Source organism: Aphis gossypii, chromosome 2 (genome assembly GCF_020184175.1).
Source record: "Aphis gossypii isolate Hap1 chromosome 2, ASM2018417v2, whole genome shotgun sequence".
Classification (NCBI taxonomy): Eukaryota; Metazoa; Arthropoda; class Insecta; order Hemiptera; family Aphididae; genus Aphis; species Aphis gossypii.
In genome coordinates, this window is record NC_065531.1 from 75,357,028 (window position 1) to 75,384,219 (window position 27,192).

At 24.3% G+C, this 27,192-nt stretch overlaps 3 protein-coding genes across 5 annotated transcripts; 1 reads left to right on the plus strand and 2 right to left on the minus strand.

Moving 5' to 3' along the window:
- Nucleotides 1–440: 440 nt before the first annotated feature.
- Nucleotides 441–4,794, minus strand: LOC114120506 (cytochrome b5-related protein-like). The gene is made up of 5 exons (XM_027982426.2): nt 3,660–4,794; nt 2,853–3,250; nt 2,572–2,760; nt 2,291–2,494; nt 441–1,392 (listed from the first exon to the last, which is right to left on the minus strand). The coding sequence occupies exons 1-5, from the start codon at nt 3,861–3,863 to the stop codon at nt 1,074–1,076; spliced, it is 1,314 nt and encodes a 437-aa protein (XP_027838227.1). The 5' UTR covers nt 3,864–4,794; the 3' UTR covers nt 441–1,073.
- Nucleotides 4,795–5,782: 988 nt separating this feature from the next.
- On the minus strand, nt 5,783–25,386 carry LOC114120501 (dystrophin-like). Of its 3 annotated transcripts, XM_050199644.1 has the most exons (13): nt 24,977–25,386; nt 24,702–24,847; nt 21,465–21,666; nt 20,677–20,923; nt 20,509–20,620; nt 17,840–18,003; nt 17,626–17,750; nt 13,411–13,518; nt 11,925–12,039; nt 9,271–10,961; nt 9,169–9,210; nt 6,534–6,583; nt 5,783–5,899 (listed from the first exon to the last, which is right to left on the minus strand). In XM_050199644.1, the coding sequence occupies exons 2-10, from the start codon at nt 24,835–24,837 to the stop codon at nt 10,362–10,364; spliced, it is 1,809 nt and encodes a 602-aa protein (XP_050055601.1). In that variant the 5' UTR covers nt 24,838–24,847; nt 24,977–25,386; the 3' UTR covers nt 5,783–5,899; nt 6,534–6,583; nt 9,169–9,210; nt 9,271–10,361. The 3 variants fall into 3 exon arrangements, with proteins under 3 accessions (XP_050055601.1, XP_027838221.2, XP_050055600.1); XM_027982420.2 differs by lacking the exon at nt 6,534–6,583; XM_050199643.1 differs by having other exon boundaries at nt 9,169–10,961.
- LOC114120503 (prolactin regulatory element-binding protein) lies at nt 22,339–24,265 on the plus strand. Its single transcript, XM_027982423.2, has one exon. It carries the CDS (start codon nt 22,470–22,472, stop codon nt 23,601–23,603), a length of 1,134 nt encoding a protein of 377 aa, XP_027838224.2. The 5' UTR covers nt 22,339–22,469; the 3' UTR covers nt 23,604–24,265.
- Nucleotides 25,387–27,192: the final 1,806 nt, after the last annotated feature.

Sequence of the window (27,192 nt, forward strand, 5' to 3'; positions counted from 1 at the left end):
ATGGTTTGAACACATTGATTATGTAGTATTATAGTTTGAATTATTTTTTTTTTTATAACTCATCTTACCTAATATTTAGGTGTCGATAGGTAGGTACATAAATAGTTATTATAATTTATAATAAATATTGAGTACTAGATGTTTAACACAATATTATGATTCAATACGTAGATAGTGGATACATAATACCAATGGATATTACCTACATGTTTTATTTTTTTATTATTCTATTATAGTTGACATTTTCTATATTTTTTTATGATATCAAACTAATCGTTGACAATCTTTACATATGGTATATTAGTATTATCAACTATTATTTATTTTAAATATACATTTAAAGGTACATAATAAGTAGATAATAATTAAAGGAATTCATATAAAAACATTTATAAACATTTTTTTAAATATATATATATATATAAATTTAAGTAGTAAATAATTATAACATTAAACTGAAATGAAAAAACACAATATTATTCATGTGGCATATAAGTAGAACTTAACATAACTATAAAAAATATTTTTGAATAAAATTTATAATTGGATACAAACGTAATATTAAAACGTACTGAAACCCTGAGAGTTTGGTTCCTCTTTAAACATTAAATTTATATTTTCTTACATATAATATAGGTATATAATATCATTTAAAAACCAATATAAATATATATATTTTTTTTAATGTTTAGAAGCTATCAAAATGTATAGTAAATACTAAATAGTATACGAATAATAAAAATAAAAGCCACTGGCCTTAGTAAATTAATTTTTAAGTTTATACAAAAAAATAAATATATATTTCCTAATTAATAATTAGTAAATGAGCATTGAGCAACCATTTCAATCGACAAAATCATATTAATATTATCGTATAAATCACGTCATAAAAAATGTATAGTGAATAATGATTAAAAAACTAAAATAACTATTCAGTCAATGATACTGATACATAAATAGTCTAAAATAGTAATATTGCCGACCAGTATCCTTTACGTAGTATATCTGTGTCTTTTATCGTATTATTATTTTTTAATTATACGCCAATACAGTTAAACTTCATTAAATAATACTCAGATATTATTGTCTAATTTTATGTCAGTTTCAATTTTATCCTTCTTCGGATTATTAGGAGTAACCCGAGTTAATTGTTTAAACTGCCCGTGCATAATCGTTGTAAATGATTTTGGCGTTAGGTCCAAACCAAATTCTTTACACGTATCCTCGTAAGTTTCTTTTAAAAGTGGTATTAAACTATGATCTAAAGCTGGGAACAAATGGTGTAATGTATGATCGCCAAATGTAGCTATTGTTAAAAATATATTATTGATAGGTTCGCTTCGTTCTGCGCTGGTTATCGTTTGATGTATTCCCCAATCGATGCATTCATCACTAGAAAAAAAAACAAAACAATATTGGTATTAAGATAAAGTAAATTTTAGTTGAGGAAATAGTGCGATGTTAATTAATTCAACTTCTGATACTATTACTATTATAGGCAGGTATCGAAAAATAAAATAAATTACGACATTCCAGCAATGACAAAAAAATAACGAAGGCATTATGATTTTTATTTTGTATTTTAATGTAATGGTGGTATCATTAATAGAAGAAATAAAAAACGTTCATAATCATTAAAAAAACAATATAGTTATTGTAATATTGTTTGTAGTTTTGTACTCTAGTTTCTTGGTATCCTTTAAACATTACGAAATATCATTAGTTATACAATAGTTTGTTACCTATATAAAAGTTAAATTCAGTCAATTTATTAAAAGACGTTTTTAAATCAAAAACGCCTACTGAATAATAATAAAATATAGGTAATTATGCGTAAGAGTAATTATAGATTAGGTTGTTGATGAAAACATTAACAAAATATATTATAACTACAACTAAATTAATAATACTTTATGCATCATAACGAATTAAAATGATTTTCAGATTGCAATAATGATTATACATAACATTGTAATGAAATAAGTCAGAAATATTTTTTAATGTTTGGATACTATACAATCAAATATAAAGAGTAATGATATACCTCAATATATTACAATTATTTATCTATAACTAAACAAGTACCCATGTCGAGTATGTTTAATCCTCAATAGATAAAATGTTTAAATGCCTTAAGTTCTTTACATATTTATACTTTATTATTTTATTATTTCAAATTGTAACTTAACTAAATTGTCATAGTTTCTTATAATGTATCATACATTTCTTCCCGCATGAACTTATCTAATAACTTTAATTATAAAGAATAAAGATATATTTTTTTTTTTACTTGACATAGTCTCCATCGTGAAAATTGTCAGGAAAATGATGAGAAGCACTAAACCCGATGAATGTAAACATAAAACTACTTGTCATAACTATGACAAACCACGCGACAATTATAGAAATTATGGTCATTTGACCACAAAACATCAATATTGCAGGTATAACAAACATAAGAAGATCAGCTTTGTCATTATTGCACTTGAAAGTTCTAAAACAATATTTATATAGGTATAATGATAATTAATTTGTAATATAATTAAATTATTTATGTACGACATAAAATACCTAATGACCAATTGTCCAGGTATAATAAAAGGGTAAATAATGGGCGTAAGATAAGGGAATAAACGAACAGTAAATGGTTTATCTTCAGTCGGAAACCAATGGATAAACGGATGCAACAGTGACATCTCTAAGTCTTGTACAGTGTTTGTGTATATATGATGACTGAGTACATGTGATATTCTCCATTCACTATAGATAAAAAAAATATTACATAACGTTAACAATTGTTTGGTTTTATAAGTTGTAAATTAAAATGATAAAAAATATATTGTACAACTCACCGCACAGATAAAAGAACCAATTGCACGTAATACATCCTCCAGTTATCCTTAAGGTGAGTGAAATTGTGGGCAGCAACGGTTCCTAGTGCCAAAATAATGCCAGTCAGAAGTGCTAAGAAAACGTTTTCCGTTCGAGCCACTCCGACGCACAAGGCCAGTGCAAAGAGAAAATAAGTGTCGACGACAAGCATGGACTTTATATGGTAACTATTGCTGTCCACAAAAGACAACTTCTTTGCGACTCTAGACTTTAACACGTTGTAAAATCCGTCAGGCTTAAACGTGAAAGGCGATTTCCTAGGTGACTTTGCATTTCGTACATAGAATTTGTGCATCATCGCCGTTGCAGCTTTGCCATTTATATGGGATGATTCAAATAACTCTGTGATATCAGTACCCTATAATATGCATAATATTTTGATATAACTATTTTATCATTTAACATTCAAAAGGCAGAAATTATGTTTATCGATAAATTATTCTTACTTCGTCATCACGAATTTTCTTTAATTAAATTATAACCATCAATAGGTATGTTTTTTTGTGTTTATATAACATTATCGAATAGTATATTATATTTTTATAATAATAAACATAAAAAAATTACATAAGATTAGGGAAAATATTCACTGATTTTAATGTGTTTCAAAAATATTAAATTAAAGTTGGTATTTTTTTTTTTTTAATATAATTGCTTTTGAAGTGCTTATTATTATTCATTTATATTATTATATTATATAATTAGATATTATTTTCATTCATACAATTATACTTGAAATGTACATTTTTAAGTAGAAAGGTACCTACTTTAGTAATTTCCAACCACTGTGATCCTCCGGGGTGCTTGTGAATCCATTGTTCAAGATCATACAACCCATCGTGAATTCTCCACAACTCGTCTGCGCCGTCTTCCATTCGCCGTGCTCCAATCCAATCGTCAGCCGATTTTATATTTTTATCCGTGCTCAATATACCACTCCATACGGGCCAACTGCTAGTTCTCGGCGCCATAATTTAATATCTAACTGTTTATTATAATAAGTTCGAAAAGTGTAAATAAATAATAACAATTTACGGTGTTAATTAAACTCAATTTTTAGTTCACGGTCGGGAATGAAAATTATAATTGTATATTATATAATCGTGTGAGGATGATTTAGGTACCTTGTAGAAGTATATTAAATGAATTCTCACAAAAATCGTATTTATTAATGACCTTAATATAACACACCAAGGATGGTTAATTTACAACGAAATCCAGTCACTTATCTCTGACACTGTCTAGACCTGCTCGAGGTTTTACGTCGCTATAACATACACGATTTTACTCAGTAAGGATCAGCATATTATATTTATTTTCCTTTTCGTATTTTTGTAAATTGACAGCAACACCGTACCTTGTACCCATACGTTAATATAGTAACTCAATTTATAATATATATTTCGTGGTAAAGATTCTGAGTTAACAAAACAGTTATAAGAAGGTATACCTGTTAGCTTTACAATCAAGTAGTTTATTGTTTTTCGGATTTTATATTTGGAAATATGTAGCAATATGAAAGTATAAAATTAAAAGATTATACCTAATCCAAAAAGAAATAAAATATAATATTTTGGTTTTTAGTAGAAAAAATATTTTTTTTTTTAAATTTTGCAAAAGCCTGTAAGGGACATCATTCAAAGTTTGAAATGTTGTGCAACTTATTATTCAATTTACGAATGCGAAAGTGAACTATTAATCATTTTCCCTAACGACTGAGTTAACTAATATTTTTGAACTGCGTATAGACTACAGATTACTATCTCTTAATCTATCAAGTAGAAGATAATTTAAGCTATGTTCATCAGTCAATCGTGAACATGGTTACAATTAACTAATGTTATTTGTTATAAAAACATTTTTTTTTCTTTTATACTTATATAATATTTAATCACTGTATTTAATATTATAATTTTTATAATTTATATTAAATAAATAAAATGTTCCACATAATATATTTCATACATTTTATACTATAAAATCGTTTGTATTTTACCTATGATGGTCGGTAAAAAACTATGAAAAAAAATAATAAATAAATAACATTATATACATATACGGTATACCTCGATATATATATATATTTCAAAAAGTGCATTTTATTACTCATCATTGATAAAAATATTAACTGGTTTGATTAAAGTACAGTTTACTTAATTGTTATTGTTGAATACCTGAATATATACATCATGCGTGGTTATCTATACATTATTATATTATATTGGTTGCTTGTTGTATACATTTGAAAAAAAAAAAACAATCTAAGTTACACTTAATAAAAATAATCATAATTTGTTAAATTTTCTTAGAATAGCTATAAAAGAAATGTCAACTAAAATTGAACATTAAAACAGCAATAGGTTTTTTTTCCCTGCACAGTGAAATGTTTCCGATGGTGTTTTCAGTATATTTTTTTCCATTGGATTTTCAGTATAATTAGTATTTCGTAGATTTATTATTCAGATACATTATGTATTATGTATTATTATTATTATTATTTAACGATACGATGTCAATTTCAACATAATAATGCATTGATTATCTATTGGCTATATTGATTATATTTATACATAATTGTATAGAATCATCCGTTGCGGAGTACAGAAAGAACGAGTAGGTAACTATTATAACTTTTAAGTTGACATGATCTAATGATTAGGTAGATATCTATCTAGCTAACGAACAGCATAAACCTATTGTTTTAATTTGATTGGATATACTACTGATATGTGTTATAAATTTATAATTAACATAACATTGATAAGGGATATTGTATTTTTTGTTCATATACAAACTACAAAAATTAACTTTGGTACCTTAGATAATACCTTCAGGTAACCTTAGGTACCTACTAAAAAATAAGTATTACACAGGTGAGGTAAAAATATAATATAGATTCTTACAATGATTATTACAGTTATTGTGTTTATGTACTTATCTACAGAAAAAAAAGAAAAAACTTGTGTTATTTTTACCTGAGACTGTAGAACAGTGCAAAACCAAATACCTAAAAAAATCGTAATGAATACAATCCAGCTATAGAAAAAACGACTTGAACTATTTTAATGTATTATATTGTAAAATTAAATTAAAACTAATTATTACGTACTAGGTTGTTAATGCACCCATTTTATAATAATTAGGTATCAATATTATCATCTAATCAACTTTTAAGGTTACCTACTTATGTGTATTATAGAATATAGATATCTATAATATTGTTAATTATGTATTATACGTTTATTATATATCGGTATATAACATTGGGTTATTAATATTAACATAACGAATAGTCAAATTATATGGTATAGCTAACGTTACCAAATGTTTTATCAATCATTATAATATTTATAACATATGTTTTTCAAGAAAACTTTCTTACTGACAGCACGGCCTTGTTGTATTAAGTACCTACCTGACACTAGTACTACTACTTCCGAAGTATATGGGTTTAGGTAACTAATTTGTGATTTAAGATACGGATACTAAACAAATATATGCATTTTATATCCTCATTCGACATTCAAATTTCATTCACTTATTTGCATATTGTATACAGTACTACTACCTACTTATATAATAAACGTTAGGTAAATAAGTCCAATTATAAAGTATTGGATATCACATCATTAAATACCAACCTGTCTTACTTATTATATTTTATTTTTAATGTCCATGAGTTTCATCCAACCTATTACACAAAATATTATAAATTAAAATAATTAATATTTTATTATTTTTTTTTTATTTTTTTATTATTATTTTTTTTTATTTTTAAGTATTTATATTTTAGTACCGAATCATAGTCAAATATAATTATATAAATATTCATTGCACTGTTAAATAATATAAATAACCATAGTCCTATAATTATCTAAGGTAGACGCACGTTTTTGGTGTAGCAGGTCAGCTAGATGCTTTCTATAACAATATTAATGTTATACGTATCTACTCAAGCTAAGTTTTCAAGGTAAACCACAAATACCAAGTATACTTAGTAGATCCAACAAAAATTAAATTCAATGTCAATTGAGTATAATCAAAACAACAAATTAAAAATATTGTACCGTTTAAAATCTAAATAATATACGAGTGTAATTTACTATATTTAGGTATTGATAAAGTGATAAAAAAATAATTGTATGAAAATAAAAATAACTTTTAGAATATAAATTTAAATAGATACTTATTACTCTAGCGTTAAAACAATTATTGTTAAAGGTATATACTTTTATTTCAGTTACTCATTCATCTGTAGTTAATATTATGGTAAACATAGGTATTACAATAATCCAAAGCTAATAGATATGGGAAATTATAATGTAGGTATAGATTCATAGAACATACTAGGTGTTGTGTATTCGTGTTAAAAAACCAGTCAAAACAAATATTATTAAATTGTTATAAAAAAAAATAATAATAATAATAATAATAGTCTACACTCAAAGTCTATACACAAATAAAAATGTTAGCAATGATTGAGTGTCTGGACCAAGTACCTATGTGATTCAAGATACATCAAAAAAGAACTAGTTTAAATCGAATGCAACAAAATTATATACCTACCTAATATTGTATTTAAAAAATAATTATAATGACAATCTAATAATTTGCTTGAAATCATTTTAAGCAACGCTGGAAAGTTGTCTAGATTTTATTTAACAAAAATTTATAACTTTAATCTTTAGTGTAAAGGGGTACCGACAATTGTTTAGTTTCTTGGTTACTTAACAAATAAAAATCATTAGAAAATCGACACTACATTATATAGATATAGATTATAAGTCAAATATCAATAAATACAATTATTAATAATATAGGTACATAAGTATAGACTATAGACAAGTTAGGTATTTAAAACGTCCTTATTATAATAAATGAAAGATCTATTAAAAATAATATTATTTTTTTAGATTTTTCTATCGAAAAAAAATATTTTTTACAGGAATGGAAGCTAAACAAAACTATTAAATAATTACACATTTAGAATATTGGTAAAATTTTATGATGTATTTTTTATAAATTTTTTTCGTTACTTATATATTTTTTATTTTATTGAACTAACCACAAACAGTTTTAAACAAATTATTCATAGTAGGTACCAACCTGAATTACGTCGGCTTTTTATTAATAAATCAGTGTACCTGGTATTATTGCTCCTTTGTATACTAATAAAAAAACTTAAAAAATACTGTAGATAATGTACTTACAGCGAAATTTAAACATATTTAATAAAAAGATAAATTAGGTAGAGTATAAACCTATAAATTTGAATTTACATGATTATTGTTTTTGTACTATACAAAAGGTACCTATTATAAATTATTCTTTTCTAATTTTTTTTTTGATTACATTTGTCATAAAGTAATATTATTGAAATCAAAATCGAAAAGGTATAATCGCTCCTACCTAATTGGCTAATAATAAATATTAAAATATTGATGTACCATATAGATTACATTCCAGTGGAGTATTAATATATATATCTATATTATATAAATAACTATATATATGTTATAACATCGTATAAAAATTAAAGGTTAGGTATAGGTACAATACATAGTATCCAAAACACATAAAATACTGTGAAAAAGAAGAAATAGTAGTCAATAAACTTTTCGATTCTATGCCATTATAGTCATTGCTATGTATTTTCATACCAATAATGCATATTAAGCTACAACATAAAATGTCATGTCAATATTTTATAATGTACCTACCAATATAAATTTATATATTTATAGGTAAACAATATTATACATAAATATTATTATAGGTATAATAAATAATAGGTAAAAGAGATTTAGTACCTACCTACTTCCTATATTCCTATCTACTTTATTGTTTGTAAACATTCAAATTTATCATCAACAATTTTGGATTAGTTGTGTCTACAGCTTTTGAATTTTGCTACATATTCTAAATATTTAAAAAAAATCAAAGACTATCAAAACATTCGATGTTTGATTTAAGCTATGACTAAAAAGACTTAAATTTGAAAATGATAGCAAAATGGTGGTCTATTCTAACTATAATTCTGACACCTATTGTATATCTATTTATTGTTGTACATAATAAAAATAGAAATTTTAGCATTTCTCTATTACATTATAGGTATGCCTTAAGTCGCAACTTCAAATTATAGATATTGTATTTTAAACAACTATGGAACAAAAATGTATTAAGCAGAATAAAATATTTAAGCGTACTAGATGGTGTACCCGTTATCTATTAAAATCTGCTGCAATCGTAAGCAAAAAAAAAAAAAAAACTTACTTAAAAATAAATTCCATAAATCTATGCAAATATCAGCAACGACTGTAAAATAAAAATATAAATATTATGTACTTTTTATCACGTCGGAGAGCGAAAACTAACTGGCATATTTGGTGCATTGTAATTATTCGTATGAAGTTCATGCGGCCATGAATAAAACATAGGTTTGAAGTCAACCGGTACTAGGCTGATTATACACCCAAGGTCAATCAATTTTACCACTCGTTTTTTCTGAAAATAAAATAAAAATGATTTGTATTTAATGTAAATACAACTTCCTTTATTATCAAAAAATCGAAAAATTCGAAATAAAAATACGTAGTAATGGGTCATTGGAGATTTCTTCGATACTCAACATTCAACAGTCAACCGATAATTATTATTGTATAATAAAACAATTTATACTTTTTTCATAGATATTATAATACTGACATAGGTGTAATTTATTGAATTTCATCGTTCTTAAGACAAATTGAAAGTCGAGAAACATACATTTTACCAGTTTTCGATCAGTATTTATCCACGTAAAATTTAAATCACTTGCTGCAGGTTTTTAACGTCATATTCAATCTATCGTTTTATAGAACATGTTGTAAATGCAGTAGTTAATGTTCAGATTGGCAGTTTATTTTACACAGATTCATACACTAGTATGGAAGTTTATAAAATCACTCGATGACACATCGACTGATCATTTTTGATTAAGTTTACCAAACAATTACCGCCACCAATAGCATCAACAGAACATACTGTTGAAACAAAAATTAATTGTTCGTCAAACCATTGCAACATGACGTGACCATCACAAATTACATTTTTGCGATTTTATCTAATTTATCTAATTTATCTAAAAATATTTTCTAAAGACGTCTAATGTATACATAGTTGTGAAATATTATAATGGGAAAGAATTTAAAGAAATATAGGAATATCTAAGTACAATATTATTGTATTAGAAAAAATATAATTTTTAGAATTTTATAAAAATGTAATTGTAAAATATGTATTTTGAAAGTATTGCAATTCACTCTTAAAATATGTGTTCTCTCAATAATATATAAATAAATAAAATTATTTTAAATATAGTAATACGTTATTATGCTAAGTATAATACATGTATATATATTATACAATATTATTCAGTGCAAAATTAAATTTAATAGGAAAATATAAATGTTAGTTTTTTTATTAATCTAAGTTACGAGTTTTTGTAACTGGTCCAAAATCTTATCTAGTTCGGTGTGCAATTCGTCCATGTCCTTGTCGTCAACTGGCTCTTTTGCGTAGTCTCTACTGGCGTTGAGCCAAACTGAAGACTGTTTGTTAACCGTAATGGAAATTTTGTCGGGAGACTTAGAGCCACCACCAGCACCATTTGACGGCCTGTTTAGAATATCGGATAAAATTGACGATGGCGGTTCGGACTCGGATCTGACTGACGCAGCAACAGTCACTGCAGAATCGTTTTCTTTGTCGGTGTGGTCTGGTTTTTCGATATAAGTTCCATCCAATTCTCGGTTCTTGGCGGCTGCAATTTTCGGGCCCAACCAGTAAGAAAATTCGTTCGGTTCAGAGGCCAAGCCTTCTCCGGCCGTCTTCTCCCCGTACAACGTGCTAAGAGCACCCAGACCAGAGCAGCTGTGAACGGTGCGCGAAGACGCTTCGGCAGAAAATATCGGACTAAGGTTGACGGCGGCGATTCCATTACCTTTACTATCCGGTCTTGACACGATGAGAGGTGTGCTCTGCATACGCTTCATCTTTCCGCGTCCGAACGTACCACTCAAATGATTCTATAATATACATCGATTATTATTGTTATTATTATTATTACACATATAAGACATAGGCAACTTCTTTAAAACGTTTTTTTCTACTAAGTCATCTTAAAAAATACCCACAGCTACAAATTTGTTCTATCGTTTTTCGTAAATAGATACTAAATATGAAATTTTCTTTTATTTAATAGAATTTTATTTATGTGTTTACGTTAATAAGAACATTTTTCATTAATTTCTATAGAAGACTACCAGGATTATATCAAGTTATATATACACACGAATCAAAAACTTAAGCCAGTGTAAGGGCTTTAGTATATTTCAACAATACAATAAAAATATTCAAACTCTCAGATTTCTGTTCAATTTACACAAAAGCCGTGAAAACGTGATTTTTCAAGCTTTTTAAATAATTAAGCAAAATAAAATAGACAAAGTCCTCATACGAATCGACTCTCTAAGTTATCTAGGTATATACGTAAACAGTATTTGCAATATATCTAAACCAACTCAACATCATTTCTATAAAAATATAAAATTAGATTCCTTTTCTTAATCGTGATAATCAATGCGTTATGCTGATTTGATTCGCTAACTAAATTTTTTGAAAAATAATAATGTATTAAAAATAAAAAAAACTGATTTCACGTAAAAAATTCTCGTTTTTCCAATTATTACGAAAAGTACATGAAATTTAATTCCTCAAATTACCAACTAGATGCACTTTCTTATCAGAAAATATGCTGAAGCATTATATCTACTATTAAAACTGTCTTCAAACATAAAAAACACACCATTGTAAAATCAACACATCCGTTAAAAAATGACTCACAATAATTTGTTACTTTGAAGTACCATTCAAAAACATTAATTGAACATATAAATAGTAAGTATAATTTGTAATCTAATATCATATTATTTAATTTATGTCATAGTAATCAAACATATATTTATTTTTTGTATTAATTTATTAATTACCTTCAAATGTTTTAGACGCATCAACTGTCTTTCGATTTTGCTTCGGTGTTGGTCTAAAAATGCTTCGAACTGAGAGTCACCTCGTTTCAACGTATTGACTTCAATCTCCAATAGTCTGAAATGCATAATAAGTTTTATAATACAAACATGTAATTTACTTATTATACCACATAATGGATATACAACAATAATAAATCAAAAATATTTAATTTTATAAAATTAAAATAATAAATACGTATAATATAGTATAATTATAAAGTTATTTTGACTATTTTTGATCTATTAATGACATTTTAATTTAATAAATCGAATAAATCAACATTTTTTTCAATACATATATGTAATTTATTTACAAAGATTTTATAATATATTGTTGGTTACAAAATTATTAGGATCAGATTCAAATTTGTGATTGATACTATATCAACTAATTTATAAAAAAATGAAATGTAAATACAAACACTAGTAATGAGTTAAATATATTATTTTAAATACGTAAAAAATAAGTTTATATTTAAACTCAAAATAATTGGCTATTATTAGTAGAACCCATTGATTACAAACAAATATGTACCTACTCAACAACAGAAGCTAATTATAATTATTAATTATATAATTCCTAATCATAAAAAAATAACTCCTTATAATATATTATTTTAATTCAATTAGTTAATAAAAAAGATATATATTTCCATGACTATTTTATAACTATTTTATTTCATACATTTGCACTATTAAACTTGAAATAATTAACCATTCACCTTTTAACTAGTTTAACCTTTAACCATAAATAGTTTAATCATTAAAAAGATCAAACAAAAATATTAGGCGGTGTTTATTTTTTGATAAAATATGTAGTTTATGTGTTTGATCAAACAAAAATATTAGGCGGTATTTATTTTTTGATAAAATATGTAGTTTATGTGTTTGTATAAAAACATAAAACCAATTTATAAAAAAAATCTAAATTCATTAAATAAACAGTAATTTAATAAAACGCTTTAATTTTTTTTTTCAATATTACTATTGCTACTCTAGTAAGTTTATTCAATGCTAACTAATTCTAACTATTGAAATGATTTAATAATAAATACTAGGTCACCACTTTTTCTTCTATAAAGCATATGTCCATAAAATAAAACAATGCATCATTATAAAATCATACATTCATTGAATTTGCTCAAAATCTAAATTATTACTATCACTAATGTTATCTTTTTTATAAATGTATTGATTTTAAAATTATATTATGAAAACCAATATAAAAATTATCAAATGTAATGATTCAAAAATATAGATTATATATGTTTTTATAAATGCTTTTAGTATGAGAACATTTCTAATAAAAAATTAAATAGAATTTTTTCACTTTTTTGTCAATGTATATTATTCAATTACATAATTTTTAAATTTATGCAATTTTCTGATCAATCTAACATTTACAATTTCAAAAATTAATTTACTATACTTTATAGTATTGTTGTACCTATTTTCTCGTTCTATTTGTGATATAACACTCTGCAATTCTTGACGTGGTGATTTGACTGCGATGGAATCAATTGAGATACTACTGGTTTCTTTAGCCCAAATAGCACTGAAAAAATTTGAAAAAAGTTTATTATAAAATACATTATACTTAGTAAACATACTATAAGTACTACAAGAGTTAAACAATTTTACTTGAGAAAAGTCAAAAAAATCAAAGCCTAACAATAACAATTATTATACAAAAGTTTACTGATTTTATTTTTAATAGAAAATAGTTATATATTATTTGGTAAAAGGAAGTTGTTTATATTAGTTTATAATGATCTAAGAATACAGTAAGGTATAGGGAACATAGATGTTGAAAATTATTTAAAGTATTTATTTATTTTCATTTAATTTATTTCTTCATTAATATTTTATAATTATATCTAATATATAAACTATGTTTACTTTGTTTGTTAAATTGGTACTTGATGTATAATAAATAATAAATGCAAAAACAAATATTAATTTAATATATTAAATTATTACTATTATATTACAAGTGTTATAAGTTATAACATACACTTATCTAAAACTCATTATACATTAGTATTATACTCAGTATTTTATTTTTCTAGTAAATAATATATAAGAACATAATACTACCATATTATAAAAGTACTTTAAAAAAATTAAAACAAGATAATTAATATAACCTTGCTGTTAAAAAATAATCATTTAAGTAGTCCAACTAAAAAAAAAAAAAAACAATTTAACAATTTATCACAAAACTAAAGAGTCTAATGCCATAATTTATGCCTTTTTTTAATTTAGTTTTATCATAATATATTTTTATTTTATTCAATTTGTATAATAATAAAATAATATAATATAATATTAACAAAATATCAAATAAATATTTACAAAAGAAAACAATTATAAATAATTTAACTGAATAATTTTCAATCATATATAGAACACACTTGTGTTATCAACTATTATTTATTGCCAATGTCTCCCCTCTTATTCAATACAATAAATACAATTAACTTAATAAACCTTCTTAAAATTGAACCAATATATTTAAACAGCACTACTTGTAAATTTAGTAATAGTTATCCAACTGTTAAAATACTTTTTGCCTAGAACATAATAATTATTCAATAATAGTATAAACATATACAAAAATTTAAATATTTTTTACAGCATTATTTTATTATGGTAAGACAAATTTTAGATAAATTTCTTTTAAAGTACATTTTTTTCTTTTCATAATAGGATGATGTAATATATCCACATACAAATTTAACAATACCTGGACAAGAATGTGAAGACATAATTCAGTATGTTTTTCAGCAAAATATTTTACAAACAGTGAGTTTTACTAAGATATTCAGTCTATAATAATTGATTTTATTCTTACATAAATAAAAATATTATTATTTCTTTCTAATTCAATTTTAATTGGTGTATATTTTGGTTTATGATATTTACTATTTAACAAATGAGAATTTTTTTCTAAATAGTTTTTTATTTAAATTTAAAGAATTTTATAAATAAAAGTTGTAACAACAAATAAGTAATAAAAGTAGTAATAACAAATAATTTTAAAATTAATTACCAAAAATTTAAAACTTTACATTACTAAATATGTTCAAATGCTCATTGTTTTTAAATTTAATTAAATAATTAAAAAAGTTCACAAATATAATATTTCATAAATAATGAACTAACTATATTATAGTTCTAAACTAATTATTATTATACATCAATATAATATACAAGACCTATAATTATTCTTTAATTTTGTATTAATTAATTAATATTCATTAAGAATACTGTAATTGTTTTAAATATTGATTAATATACTTAATAAATGATAAATATTTTAAAATTACATATCAAATAATTAGAAACTAAATACTATAATTTTAAAACGATAAAATTATAGACTATATTATGAGAGCAATGAAGCAATTTTCTTACTAGCAATATTCTGAATTAATATTCTTTATTATTATTTAATAATGTAATATTTAAAACCATATAAATGTTATACATAAATAAATTATATATGTATAGGAATAAAAGATATATCAAACTTAATATAATATATTATAGTTAGTGATATTTTAATAATTATAAATAACTAAGTCATAATAATTAAACTTAAAAAAAAAAAATTTTTTATAGAAAAAAAAGTGTAGTTAACATAAGTAACTATAATGAAATTATTAATTTGTAATTATTTAATATATCTCAAACAGAACAGTGAGTTATGGTAAAGGCTGATTTATATAATGATAAAAATGTAAGACAAGTAGATGTAAATCTAACAATAATGTGCATATTAAGAAACACCTAGTTTCCTGATGTCGATTTGTACAGTTCACACAACTAATTATTTGTTTGTCTAGAATACAATTTGTTGTGGAATACTGCATTTTTCCATAATTGGACTGAATGAAAATGAAAAATGTGCAAATATAGAATATAATGGTGAAAACTGTGCATTTTAATTTCTATGACATTTATCAAAACCAATAGAATCTATGGATTTTAAATATCTACCAAGATAATCAAACTAAGTTGTATCTAGTCATGGGTCTAACAGTTCATATACATGATTTTAACACTTCACAATGTGCGTGTATTGAAGTTAACATAAAATTTAACAGCTTTTATCATAACTTGGTATCTGAATACATAATTAAAAAGTAATCAAAGTATAATATACGCATAATAACTTCTTTTTCATTTTTTTAAATATAATGTATTTACATGTTTGTATGTATATTTATTAAGACTTAATAGAATAATGTTAGATATGATATTATTAAACATAATAATAATAAATATATAAATTTCCATTTCATGATAAATGTAAGTTACCACTTTTCAAGAAAATATTAATTTCATGAAATTATTACAACATATAAATTTATGAATAATAATCTATTTAATCTTTACATACAATTTTAATGATTAACTATAAATCATTTTCAGACTATTTTCAATTTTTCTTATAATTTATATTTAAATAATTATAATCATAAATAATCAAATATTCAAAAATATTTAGTGAAAATTGAAGTAAATACTAAATAATGATATAGAACTAAACAATAAATTATAACTTGTTAACTGTATTTATGATAACGTAATGATTCAATAAAATAATACAGCATGTTAGTTTATGTAAGAACTTTATTCTTAAACAATTACTATGTTTAACCAAGTTTTAAATTTATAAATTTCAAAAAATATTAAATTTTTAAAGTAATAATAACTTTATTTTTTTCTCATTATTAATGAATATTAAAACTAAACAAAATGTATCGTAACAATGATCTAATATTTAACATAGAACATAATTATTTTCACTAACTAGTATTTTTTAGAGTCAAGTGTTATTTATATTAACATTAACAATATATTTTCGGATAACGGATTTACGAGTGTTATTAATTTAATGAATGTTATTGAAAATTATCATTTTTAAGCTATAGATATTATCTTTATAGACATCAATAATTAAATAATCATATTTGTTATCTAACAATACATCAAAAATAATTACAAATGTTATCATAAAACAATAAAAGTAATAATTATTAAAAAATTGATGTATAAAATAGGTGAAAAAAAAAATAAAACAAAATATCCAAACTAACAATAAATTACTCAAAACTTGATACATAAATATTATTTTATTTACATACAAATGTTTTATAACATTTTAGAAATGTTGTTCATTAAAATTAATTTTATTTAATTAATTATTTATGTGATTTTAAACATTAAATTACATTACTAATCTTATTTTAATTTTAATTTATAGCCTGCCAACCGAATTATAATAGATTACTCACAAGATGATTATAGAAATATGATTATTACAAAACCAATTCTTTCAAGAATTTCAAAATCAAAGGAGGAAAAATCTCAAAATGTATCAAAATTAATTTGAGAATATCAATACAAATATAATAATTTTTAATTGTATCTTAATATTAATACATGCAATATTATCATGAATATTAATAAGTACAGACAAACTTTGGTAGTTATATAGAAATTTTATCACACGAATAAAAAATAAGGAATTACGCATCATAATATGAGGTCAATAACATTTTTTTTTAAAAGAAGTGAATACAATAATTAAGATCGAATATCACGTAATAATTTGTTAAATGTAATAAAATAATATAATATGAAGTATATTTACTTTTGTTTTGTTTCGATAACATCAATAGGCATTTCAACAGGAAGATATCGAATTTTTGATGTTAAACCAAAAATTCTTCCTAAATAGGATTTTAAGTATTGTGTGTATAACTGTTGAGGTGTTTCCTAAAAATTACAATTAGGTTAAACATTTAAATCTTAATTGACAAAGTTTCTTTTAAAATAATTCATAAAATGTAAGCTAATATACCAACCAGCCAACAATATTCTTGCATAGCATGTTTTAATTTGTGTTTTTTGTTAATGGCACCAATCAAAAAACACTTTTGGCACTGATTATAATTTACACATTTTAGACAAAAATAGCGTAATCCTATCACAGGTAATTTGCAAACTTTACAGTTCACTTCGTGGTTGACTGGAAAAAAATAATAGATTTATTAAAGGTACCAAAGCTAACACATTATTAGTACAAACACTTGTCACACAGAAAAAACTTTCACACCTCATGAAATAATCAGATTTTGACATATATATATACATTTTTTACATTAAAAACTTTGTACTGGTTTGAAATTAACTCTGAATTTTAAAAACATAAATATAAATTTTCAGAAATTGTAATAAATATCAATGTAATAAACATTTTTGTAGTTTTTTAAATGTATTAAGTATACTAAAGCTATTTAAAGTTAACTAAAAATTTAGTCTAAAGTGATCAAAACAAAGTTTTCTATTTTTTAAAATAAAAAAAAATGATAAAACTATTCTGAGGTATGATTGTTTTTTCTGTAAAATAATTTTTGATTATTGAAATGGATAATATTTTTTCGTAAACCTTATATATGGCTACTACAGAACCAAAAATTACTAAAGTTTTTACACTTTAATAAATAGCCAACTCCTAAAAATTTAAAAGGATGTCATACTCAAATGTGTTGCGTATAAAAGCATAATTCATAATAAAATTTACATACAGCAATAAATTCTCATATTATGTTGTTAGCTTACAATATATTAAAGTAAATTGACCAAACATTAAACTGAAAGGTTTATAAAGGTTTAACCCTTTAAGTCAGAGAGAACATACCTCTCATCTTATTTCATATTATTGTTTTTATAATTTAAACTAACAAATTTACTTATTGTATATAATATTACGAATTGTAAATAAACTGGGTTTTTTTTTTTAAAAAAAAAAGGTTATTTAAGTTATTTTGTCAGTTTTTTATAATAGTTTAATTTTCAAATTAGTTTTAAGCATATTCAAATATTAATATGTAGCACATTCATAACTGAATATTAAAAATTAAAATATCAAAAAAAAAAAAAAAAAACCAACTACAAACACAGATATATTTTAGATTCTGAACGAAGTGATGAATGTATTGATTTTACAATGATGTGTTCTTTTTTTTGTTTTTGTGTCAGTGTACACTATAACTAGTCGAAATAATGCTACAATTTTAAACGTTGGGGGTGGTTTCTGATGGAAAAGTGAATATCCTTGGTGCATTATAGAGGTCAAAAGTAAACATTTTCCAACAGTTTTTAAAAAAATTGAGAAAAACAAAAAAAAAGTGACGGAAAAAAGGAAATTTTTACGCAAAATCAGTTTTCGACCAAACCGATTTTTTTACATGGTTGTAATTCAAAAACTAATCACTGTAAATACTTGAAATTTTTACCAAATGTTTATGTTAGTGTCATCTATATACAGATAAGACTTCTTTTGAGTTATTTATAGACCACTGAAATTTTCAATTTTTATGAGATTTTTTTGTTTGAAGTGTCGATAAAAAAATTTTAGATGACCAAAAAATCTTGAAAATTTAATACATGGTTCCTTACGAGTTGTTTTTATTGTAGCTAAAAACCTATCGAATCTGTCGAAATCGCAAAAATTGCAAGTAATTTTGAGGTTGAAAAATCATAAAATTTTTTGTGTTTATAACTAAGGATTAAAAATACAAAACTAAATTTTCCATAAGTTTTTCTTCAAGTATCTATAGAGAAAACTCAAAGCATCATTATAGGAAAAATTTTAAGCGTGTTTGAATTTTAAATTTTTACGAAATATCGTAACGATAACAATTTATCCTCAAACGAAAATATTATTATTCAAAAAATATAAGTTGTAGATAATTGAAAATTTCACCAGTTATTTAGATTGGCATTTTTTTTACATGATTTAATTTTCAAAATATTTTGATTTTTTTTTGAGCTATTTACAGACAACTGAAATAAAAAAAAAATTTGAAGTGTCGATAAAATTTTTTTGGCCCAATAAAAATACTTGAAAATTTAATACAAAGTTTCTCATAAGTTACTCTTACAGTGATTTAAAAATTATAAGAATACATAAGCACAATTTTTTTTTATTAGCATTTGAAGTTCAAATATTGATAAAAATTCGTCAAAATCATCAATATTTGCCAATTATTTTGTCGGTATAAAATTCATAAAAAAATGTGCATGAGTAGCTAAGAGTTGAAAATGTAATTCAAGATTTTTCATAAGTTTAGCTTACAATAATTATAAAAGAACTTAAATTTTAGTTCATTCAGGCCATTAAACATAAACCACCTTTTTCACCAACCACTGGAAATTATATCCTAGGCTGACAAATCATCTTCGTTCAGAATCGTTTTTCGTATACAATGATAACTATCATTGGATTCTAATTTAACACTTCAATAATATATAATAGTGATAAACACAGTACCTAATGTACAGCAGAGCGGTACCTACTTACCTGCTTATTTTTTAATGTGTACAAGGTGTGGTAGAAATATAATTACATTCCACTAACATATTATAAATAATATTCTTATACATATTATTAGTCTTAAAAATGAATGTATTTTGATTCAAATATGATTCAAATTTCACTTCTAATCATAATTGCATTAATTACACTTACCATTTTCTGCCATTTTTATTCTATATAATATTTGTAACCATTCTAATACTGGTGGCTCAGTCATAAACCATTGCATGAATTCAGCTTCAGTCATATAATTTGGATTTTTTAACTAAAAAATAAAATAATTAGATATCACACATATTTATTCTATTACTACTTATTTACATTTCGGAAGCAATTATCAATTATATTGTTAATTGAAGAGGACTCAAATACACTTTTTTCTGATAAAAAGTTCAGTAATAAACTGAGATCTCTTAAAAAATTTCTAAAACATTCTTTTGTTAATCCAAGTTCATTGTTAAGACAATTTAACTGGAACATATATCCCAATCGTACACGAAGTCTATCACATGATAAACAAGCGATGACAGTTAGTGCAGATCTTAAATTTATTTGTTTGTTTGTATACCTGAAAAAGATATTTTCAACAACATTATTATTAACTGTTAAATTAGAATATTTAAGACTAAAAAATACAATGTATTATGTAGGATCATTTAGAATAAGTACCTAGGTATGTATATAATATTATAATATAAGCCAAAAGCCTGAATACCATAATAAAGAGGAAAGTCTGTCAAATAGGTAATATATAAAGCAATATATACTCACTATAATATGTTGACCAGTGGCATAACAACGGGGAGGGGGGGGGGTTAAGGGTTTAACCTCCCCAGAAGTGAAACATGAAGGTATAATTCTTTTTTTGAATATTACATTAATAACATTATATATATATATATATATAATATTACATTAATAACATTATATATATATATATATATACATAAATGGTAACCCCCCCCATAAACAAATTTCGCGTACGCCACTGATGTTCATTATACACAATAATTAAACATCAAAGATTATTGTATTAATAATAAAATTTATAAACATTTTGGATAGGTTGGACAATACATATATATGAAAATATAGGTATTATAACTCACTTTGAAAATATTTGATACAATAACTGAACTAAAACGTTAGATACTATTTCTCCATCAAAGGTTAAATCTGAGTACTCTTTTTGGACTGCAAAATAGATATCAGATACAATATCATCTAACACAATCTTATCAATGAGATTCAGGTTTTTTCCTTTATGTTGTTCATAAACACCATTTATTATGTACAATGACACTTTATCCACTAAAATACAGAGAACAATTATTAAAAATATGTAATTTAATAAATATAAGTATAAAATAATAATAATTTATAATTAGTAAAACACTTATAATCAAACAATATAGACTAAAGTAAAGGTACATATAAAATTTAGAATTTTTCAGCCATTTAATAGGAAGGTACATCAAGATAATATAATACTCCTACATAAAACTTTTTAAACTGTTTCTACTTTTATTATTATTTATTACTTATACTATAATAAATTAGTAAAGTAATAGTAGCTGGTTGATAATATTTTATGATTTTTAAAATCTCAATAAAATTATTGATTATTATAATATCATACTCATGAAAAAAATATTTTATATCAATGTTTTTTTTTTTATTATTTAAATAATATTTATTTTCAAGAAAAAAATTTGAATTTGTTAGTACGGTATTGTATTTTTTATTCAATAAGTTACACTTGCAATATAACTAGCCATTATGGGCATATAAAGGTACTAATAAAATGTATTAATAGAAACATATACATACATAATATTATTATCAGTATGTTCTTTTTGAAAATTTTTGTGAATAGTCCATCTACATTTTTTGAAAAATATATTTTTGTTTTACAAAACAATTATTTAATTTATCTAAGATGTAAGCACTGGTTTTCTTATCAATTTATAATGATAAAAATGATAACGTTTTGACATCAAAGCAAAACACTAAGAAATAGTAAATAGTAAATATTAAAATAGTGAAATTTGAATTTTTTTTTCTTGAAATACAATCAAGTTATTAAATAAATAATTTACAATACATTTATAAACATGTCTCAAGTGGTCACTACAACAAATCTGCCAATGTATTCAATTCAAACATTCCTCAAAAACTATATACTGGTGGCTGGTGGTGGTGGTTCTAGCAAAACTGGCATAACTAATGGATTTGAAGTATTTAAAATAAATAGAGATGGTAAAACTATATCAACAACAAAAGTCATTCGTCATGATAGCGGTCCAAATGTTATTATGAATTGTTGTACAAATATAAATGGTAATACAATTTATATTGCAGCAAATGAAAATGATAGTTGTCGACAATATATGGCTGATATTGTAATAGAACCAACATTTCATAATGGTAAAGCTGGTAAAGAAATTAATTTTAAAATAACAACAGGAAGTTCAGTAATAACAGACTTCAGTGAAGATGAACCCTCACAAAGGATTGTGAAAATTAATTATGATGGAAATTTAATGGTAACTGGAGGTACTGATGGATGCATTCGTCTTTGGAACTTTCCAATAGTTAATTCAAAAGATATACCATTAAAAACATACAAATCTCATACTAAAGAAATTGATGACATAGATGTAAGTCCTGATGGTAAGTTTATAGTAAGTGTTGCAAAAGATGGAAAAGCTTATCATTGGAATACTGTTACAAATGTACATTCACCTCTTATTCATCCAGATCCAGATAATGCTAAACAAATTTTCAAAAGATGTAAATTTGGTGTAATTGGAAATAAACCGATTTATAACATATATACCATTGCAAATGGTCCTAAACAAAAATCATACTTACAAAGATGGTCAGAAAATAATAAAATAATTTACGAGTTATTGTTTTCTGAGCCTACATCAGCACTAGCAGTGCGTGAAGATGGGTTGTATATTGCTGTGGGTACAATGTATTCAGGAAGTGTTAGTATACATGAAGCAAGTAACTTAAAAATGATCTATAATATTAAACAAGCTCATGCTATGTTTGTTACGGGACTAGAATTTTTGAATAAAGATTTAATGCCAGATATGAAAACAGCAGTATTATCAATATCAGTAGACAATCGTGTGTGTCTTCATAGTGTACCATCTATAAAATTAGTCCCGTATTGGAAAATGCTCATAATAATACACTTCATCCTAATACTATTTTATTTTATTATTTTTATATTGTAATTAAACTTTAATTTATTACTTAGATATATTTATATTAAATTTGTTATGATTAAAAATCTTTAAAAATTATGCTCATACTGTTAACTAGATATTTTATATTTTAAATTTAATTTAAATAATGTAAAAATAGAGTTAATTTGGTTATTTTTTTAAATCAACGACTTGTGCATGTTTTATTTGAAATATAAATATGTCTACCTAGGTATGTTTATTTATATTATATAAGCAACCAATATACATTTTTGATTGAGTCTGTAATATATATAATAAGAATTATACTTACTATTTTATAAATTACCTACCCAGAAAATAACTTTTTAACTATGCATACCTAATGATGCCTTAAAACTGTAAATATCAAATTATAATAATTTAATGTAATTATTTATTAATAATAATTATTGGCCAATTATGCATTGTATTACTTTGATTCTTAGGTCAATAGTACCTATTATTTTTTTTTTTTTGGTGGGTAATAATTTTAATTCTAACCTAACCTAACCTCTGTGAATAAGTATAAAATAACATTAAGTGCCGAGGTAAACTCTTAGTTTAGAGTTAGTTACTTTCTTATTTTATTTTACACATGTTATATGAACACACATGAACAAATTGTAGTGCTTACATGTTCAGTAATTTTTAATAAATAGATACCTACAAAATACATTTTATTATATTATGAAACAAGTAATAAGTACTACAGGTAATATATTATATATAATATACAGAAACAAGGAATTATGTACCTAAATTACTATCAACAGTACCATTTATTTGAAACCATCTTAAAAACATATAAAAATGGGAAACTTGCTAATAATATATATAGGTACGTAATAAAAATTTATTTGAAAATCCACTAATAACTTTTAGGTATTTAGTTAAGAAATATTATAATTACTTTTCAATAAGTACTGTACAACCAATAATTCACAAGTTAAGATAAACCACAGACTAAGATCTAAACATGGATAGACCCTGATAATATAAGTATACACAGCATATTATATCTTAGTCTATGAAAACAACATCACATCACTTATAGCAAATTATATATAGGTAATACATAATTAAGTATATAAAGAAGTGTACACTTACAGCAAGTGTATTTTTGCAAAACGGTCAATTTCAAGGCTATACGATATGGCATGTACTTGATATTGTTGTGGCCATTCAAAGACTCCGACATGCGATCATACATGTCTGAGGCAGTCGTTAACATTTTAGTCATCATGTAAGTATACCTACAAAGCAAACAAACAAAAAAATAATACAAATTATAAGCCATCAAACTAACCGATAACTAATGGTAGGTATGTGTGTGATCATTGGCCTGTGGTCGAATACGACAAAAAACCTTATGAAAAACTTACCGATTCGAAGCAGTTGACTGGATCAATATATTATTCTGTACCTAATCAAAGTTCGGTCGGAAGTATCTTTTATTCGATTCGACCACGTCCGGTAAGTTCGACATCTACGGGTGGGTAATACAATAATTTACAACGTCGAGGAAGACGAGGACACTATCGAGTATGAAAAAACACGAGATTCAAACATCCGTACGATCTACGAATACTAAGTAGCAACTATATAGTTAGTGGTAAGGTAAGTACTATCGGACAACCGGCTATCCGGGCTATCGCTATAATATCAATAGTGAATAGACATCCTATTTGGTAATATTCCAATTTACAATTTTTAACGGTTACAAACGACTGATAAGAATGATAATGTTTGAAAAATTGTGACTACATATTTTAGTATTATTGTTGTTGTTGTGAAACTGCACTTGTCGCGGTAAACTCCATAAACCACCTGCGCCCGTCATGGACGTGAAAAATAACGACAATACTAACTCCGCTAGAGGTCACTGTCAAAAAGCTATTTTTTCTTACGACAATACGATTTTTTTTGAGTACCTACCTACCTATATTTCAATTTGGCGATCATCAATTCATAATAACTGCAGTTTTAACTTTTTGTTTACCTAACATTTAAAAATCAAAGTGTGTTCTCTGTGCATTTATATGTATATTTGCAATATTTTACAAAGTTATTTGATGCACAGTGAGCATGCAGCATATATCTATAAGCAAATAAACAATAAAATATAGTAATATTTCTCGGTAAATTCATAAAAAATCGCAATAAAATTGGTTTATGCATTTTATTAGAATTCAGACGAATCAATTGCTCCTTCTTTTTATTTTAAACACTTCTTTTTATTATATTATATTGTTTTATCCGAAAATGTATAGAGAAACCAACGAATTGATATAGCTAGGTAGCTAGAAGACTATAACTATATATCTAAATATTATTCTAAAAAAACACCAATCTATTCATTAAAATTTAAAGATGTTCTATTGCTGGGGTTGCCAACAGGTTAATCGCGAGGTGAATTAGAGTCGATCGCGTCACCATTTATCACTTTCTTAATTTTTTTCCAGAAAACAAATAAAATATTATTTGTTTATTGGAAATTAGTGTAGCTTATAGCAACATATAAATGTTTTACTTCCCCCTCAATTGACCTTAACATCATTATAGTACTCATACACCATAATATTATAATTAATTATCTCATCCATCACAGGCCGAAAATCACAATATCATATTATAAATGATTTACCATGTAATATACTAATATAGGTAGTAATATTTATACATATTGTGTAACTATTATATTGCCAGCTAACTATATATGTATATATGACTATTACATACCCCTATTATGAACTAGCTGGATCAATATATTATTAAAACATAAATGGACATAGGTATTATGTGAAGATAAACTAAAACAGAAATATTGTCTACATTTTCTTGTTATTTTTAATATAGATAAACTTTTAAAACCGTATGTACCTATATTATATATATTTATAATTCATAAAACACTAAAATAGTTTTTTTTTTAAATTTTCGAAAGAAGAGCTTCAGTCTCTTAAACCTCATCCTACTCCACTTATCATAGCCGTAAATATAGATTTCGGTTTCAGATACAGCCATACTACAGGTGTCCAGTACATGAAGATCAATCCAGTTAATATTCTAATGTTTGCAAATACAAATTTGAAATAAAAAACGCATTTTTATCATAATATATATAATTATATTAGAATAAGTTTCATAACAAAGTATAATTCACAACTTAAATTAATTGATTTGAGAATAAACAAGAACAAGTATAAAGTTAAGAATGTATATAAGTACAACTGTACAAGTATGTAACGCATTTTATATGATATAACTATCATATTATATGTTTGAATATTGTAATAATATTATATGACTTTATTATTTTAGTCGAATAAGTTTCGTAACAAATTATAATAATTAACAAAATCGCTTAAATCAATCGATTTAAGAATGTATAAGTACAACTGTACAAAGTATATAACATTTTTTATGCAATAAATCATAATAATATAAATTATGTTTGAACACTAGCTGTATAAACTATATGCAGTGTATTTTCTATACTACCTCAGATCATGCATAATCATTTAGCGCCGCAACAAAAGACGCGACGAGCGAATTTCTTCGCCCGCTTCCACAACGAGCGACGCTTGATTTTTACTGG

Excerpts from the sequence above, each read along its gene's own strand:
- LOC114120506 (XM_027982426.2), bottom strand. The coding sequence starts at position 3,863 with ATGGCGCCGAGAACTAGCAGTTGGCCCGTATGGAGTGGTATATTGAGC. Across the intron at positions 2,761-2,852 it reads TTGGTTCTTTTATCTGTGCG|TGAATGGAGAATATCACATG; the intron begins GTGAGTTGTACA and ends TTTTATCTATAG. Across the intron at positions 2,495-2,571 it reads CCTGGACAATTGGTCATTAG|AACTTTCAAGTGCAATAATG; the intron begins GTATTTTATGTC and ends ATATTGTTTTAG.
- LOC114120503 (XM_027982423.2), top strand. The coding sequence starts at position 22,470 with ATGTCTCAAGTGGTCACTACAACAAATCTGCCAATGTATTCAATTCAA.
- LOC114120501 (XM_027982420.2), bottom strand. The coding sequence starts at position 24,837 with ATGATGACTAAAATGTTAACGACTGCCTCAGACATGTATGATCGCATG. Across the intron at positions 20,924-21,464 it reads TTGTATCAAATATTTTCAAA|GTATACAAACAAACAAATAA; the intron begins GTGAGTTATAAT and ends TATCTTTTTCAG. Across the intron at positions 10,962-11,924 it reads TGCGTCTAAAACATTTGAAG|AATCATTTGAGTGGTACGTT; the intron begins GTAATTAATAAA and ends TGTATATTATAG.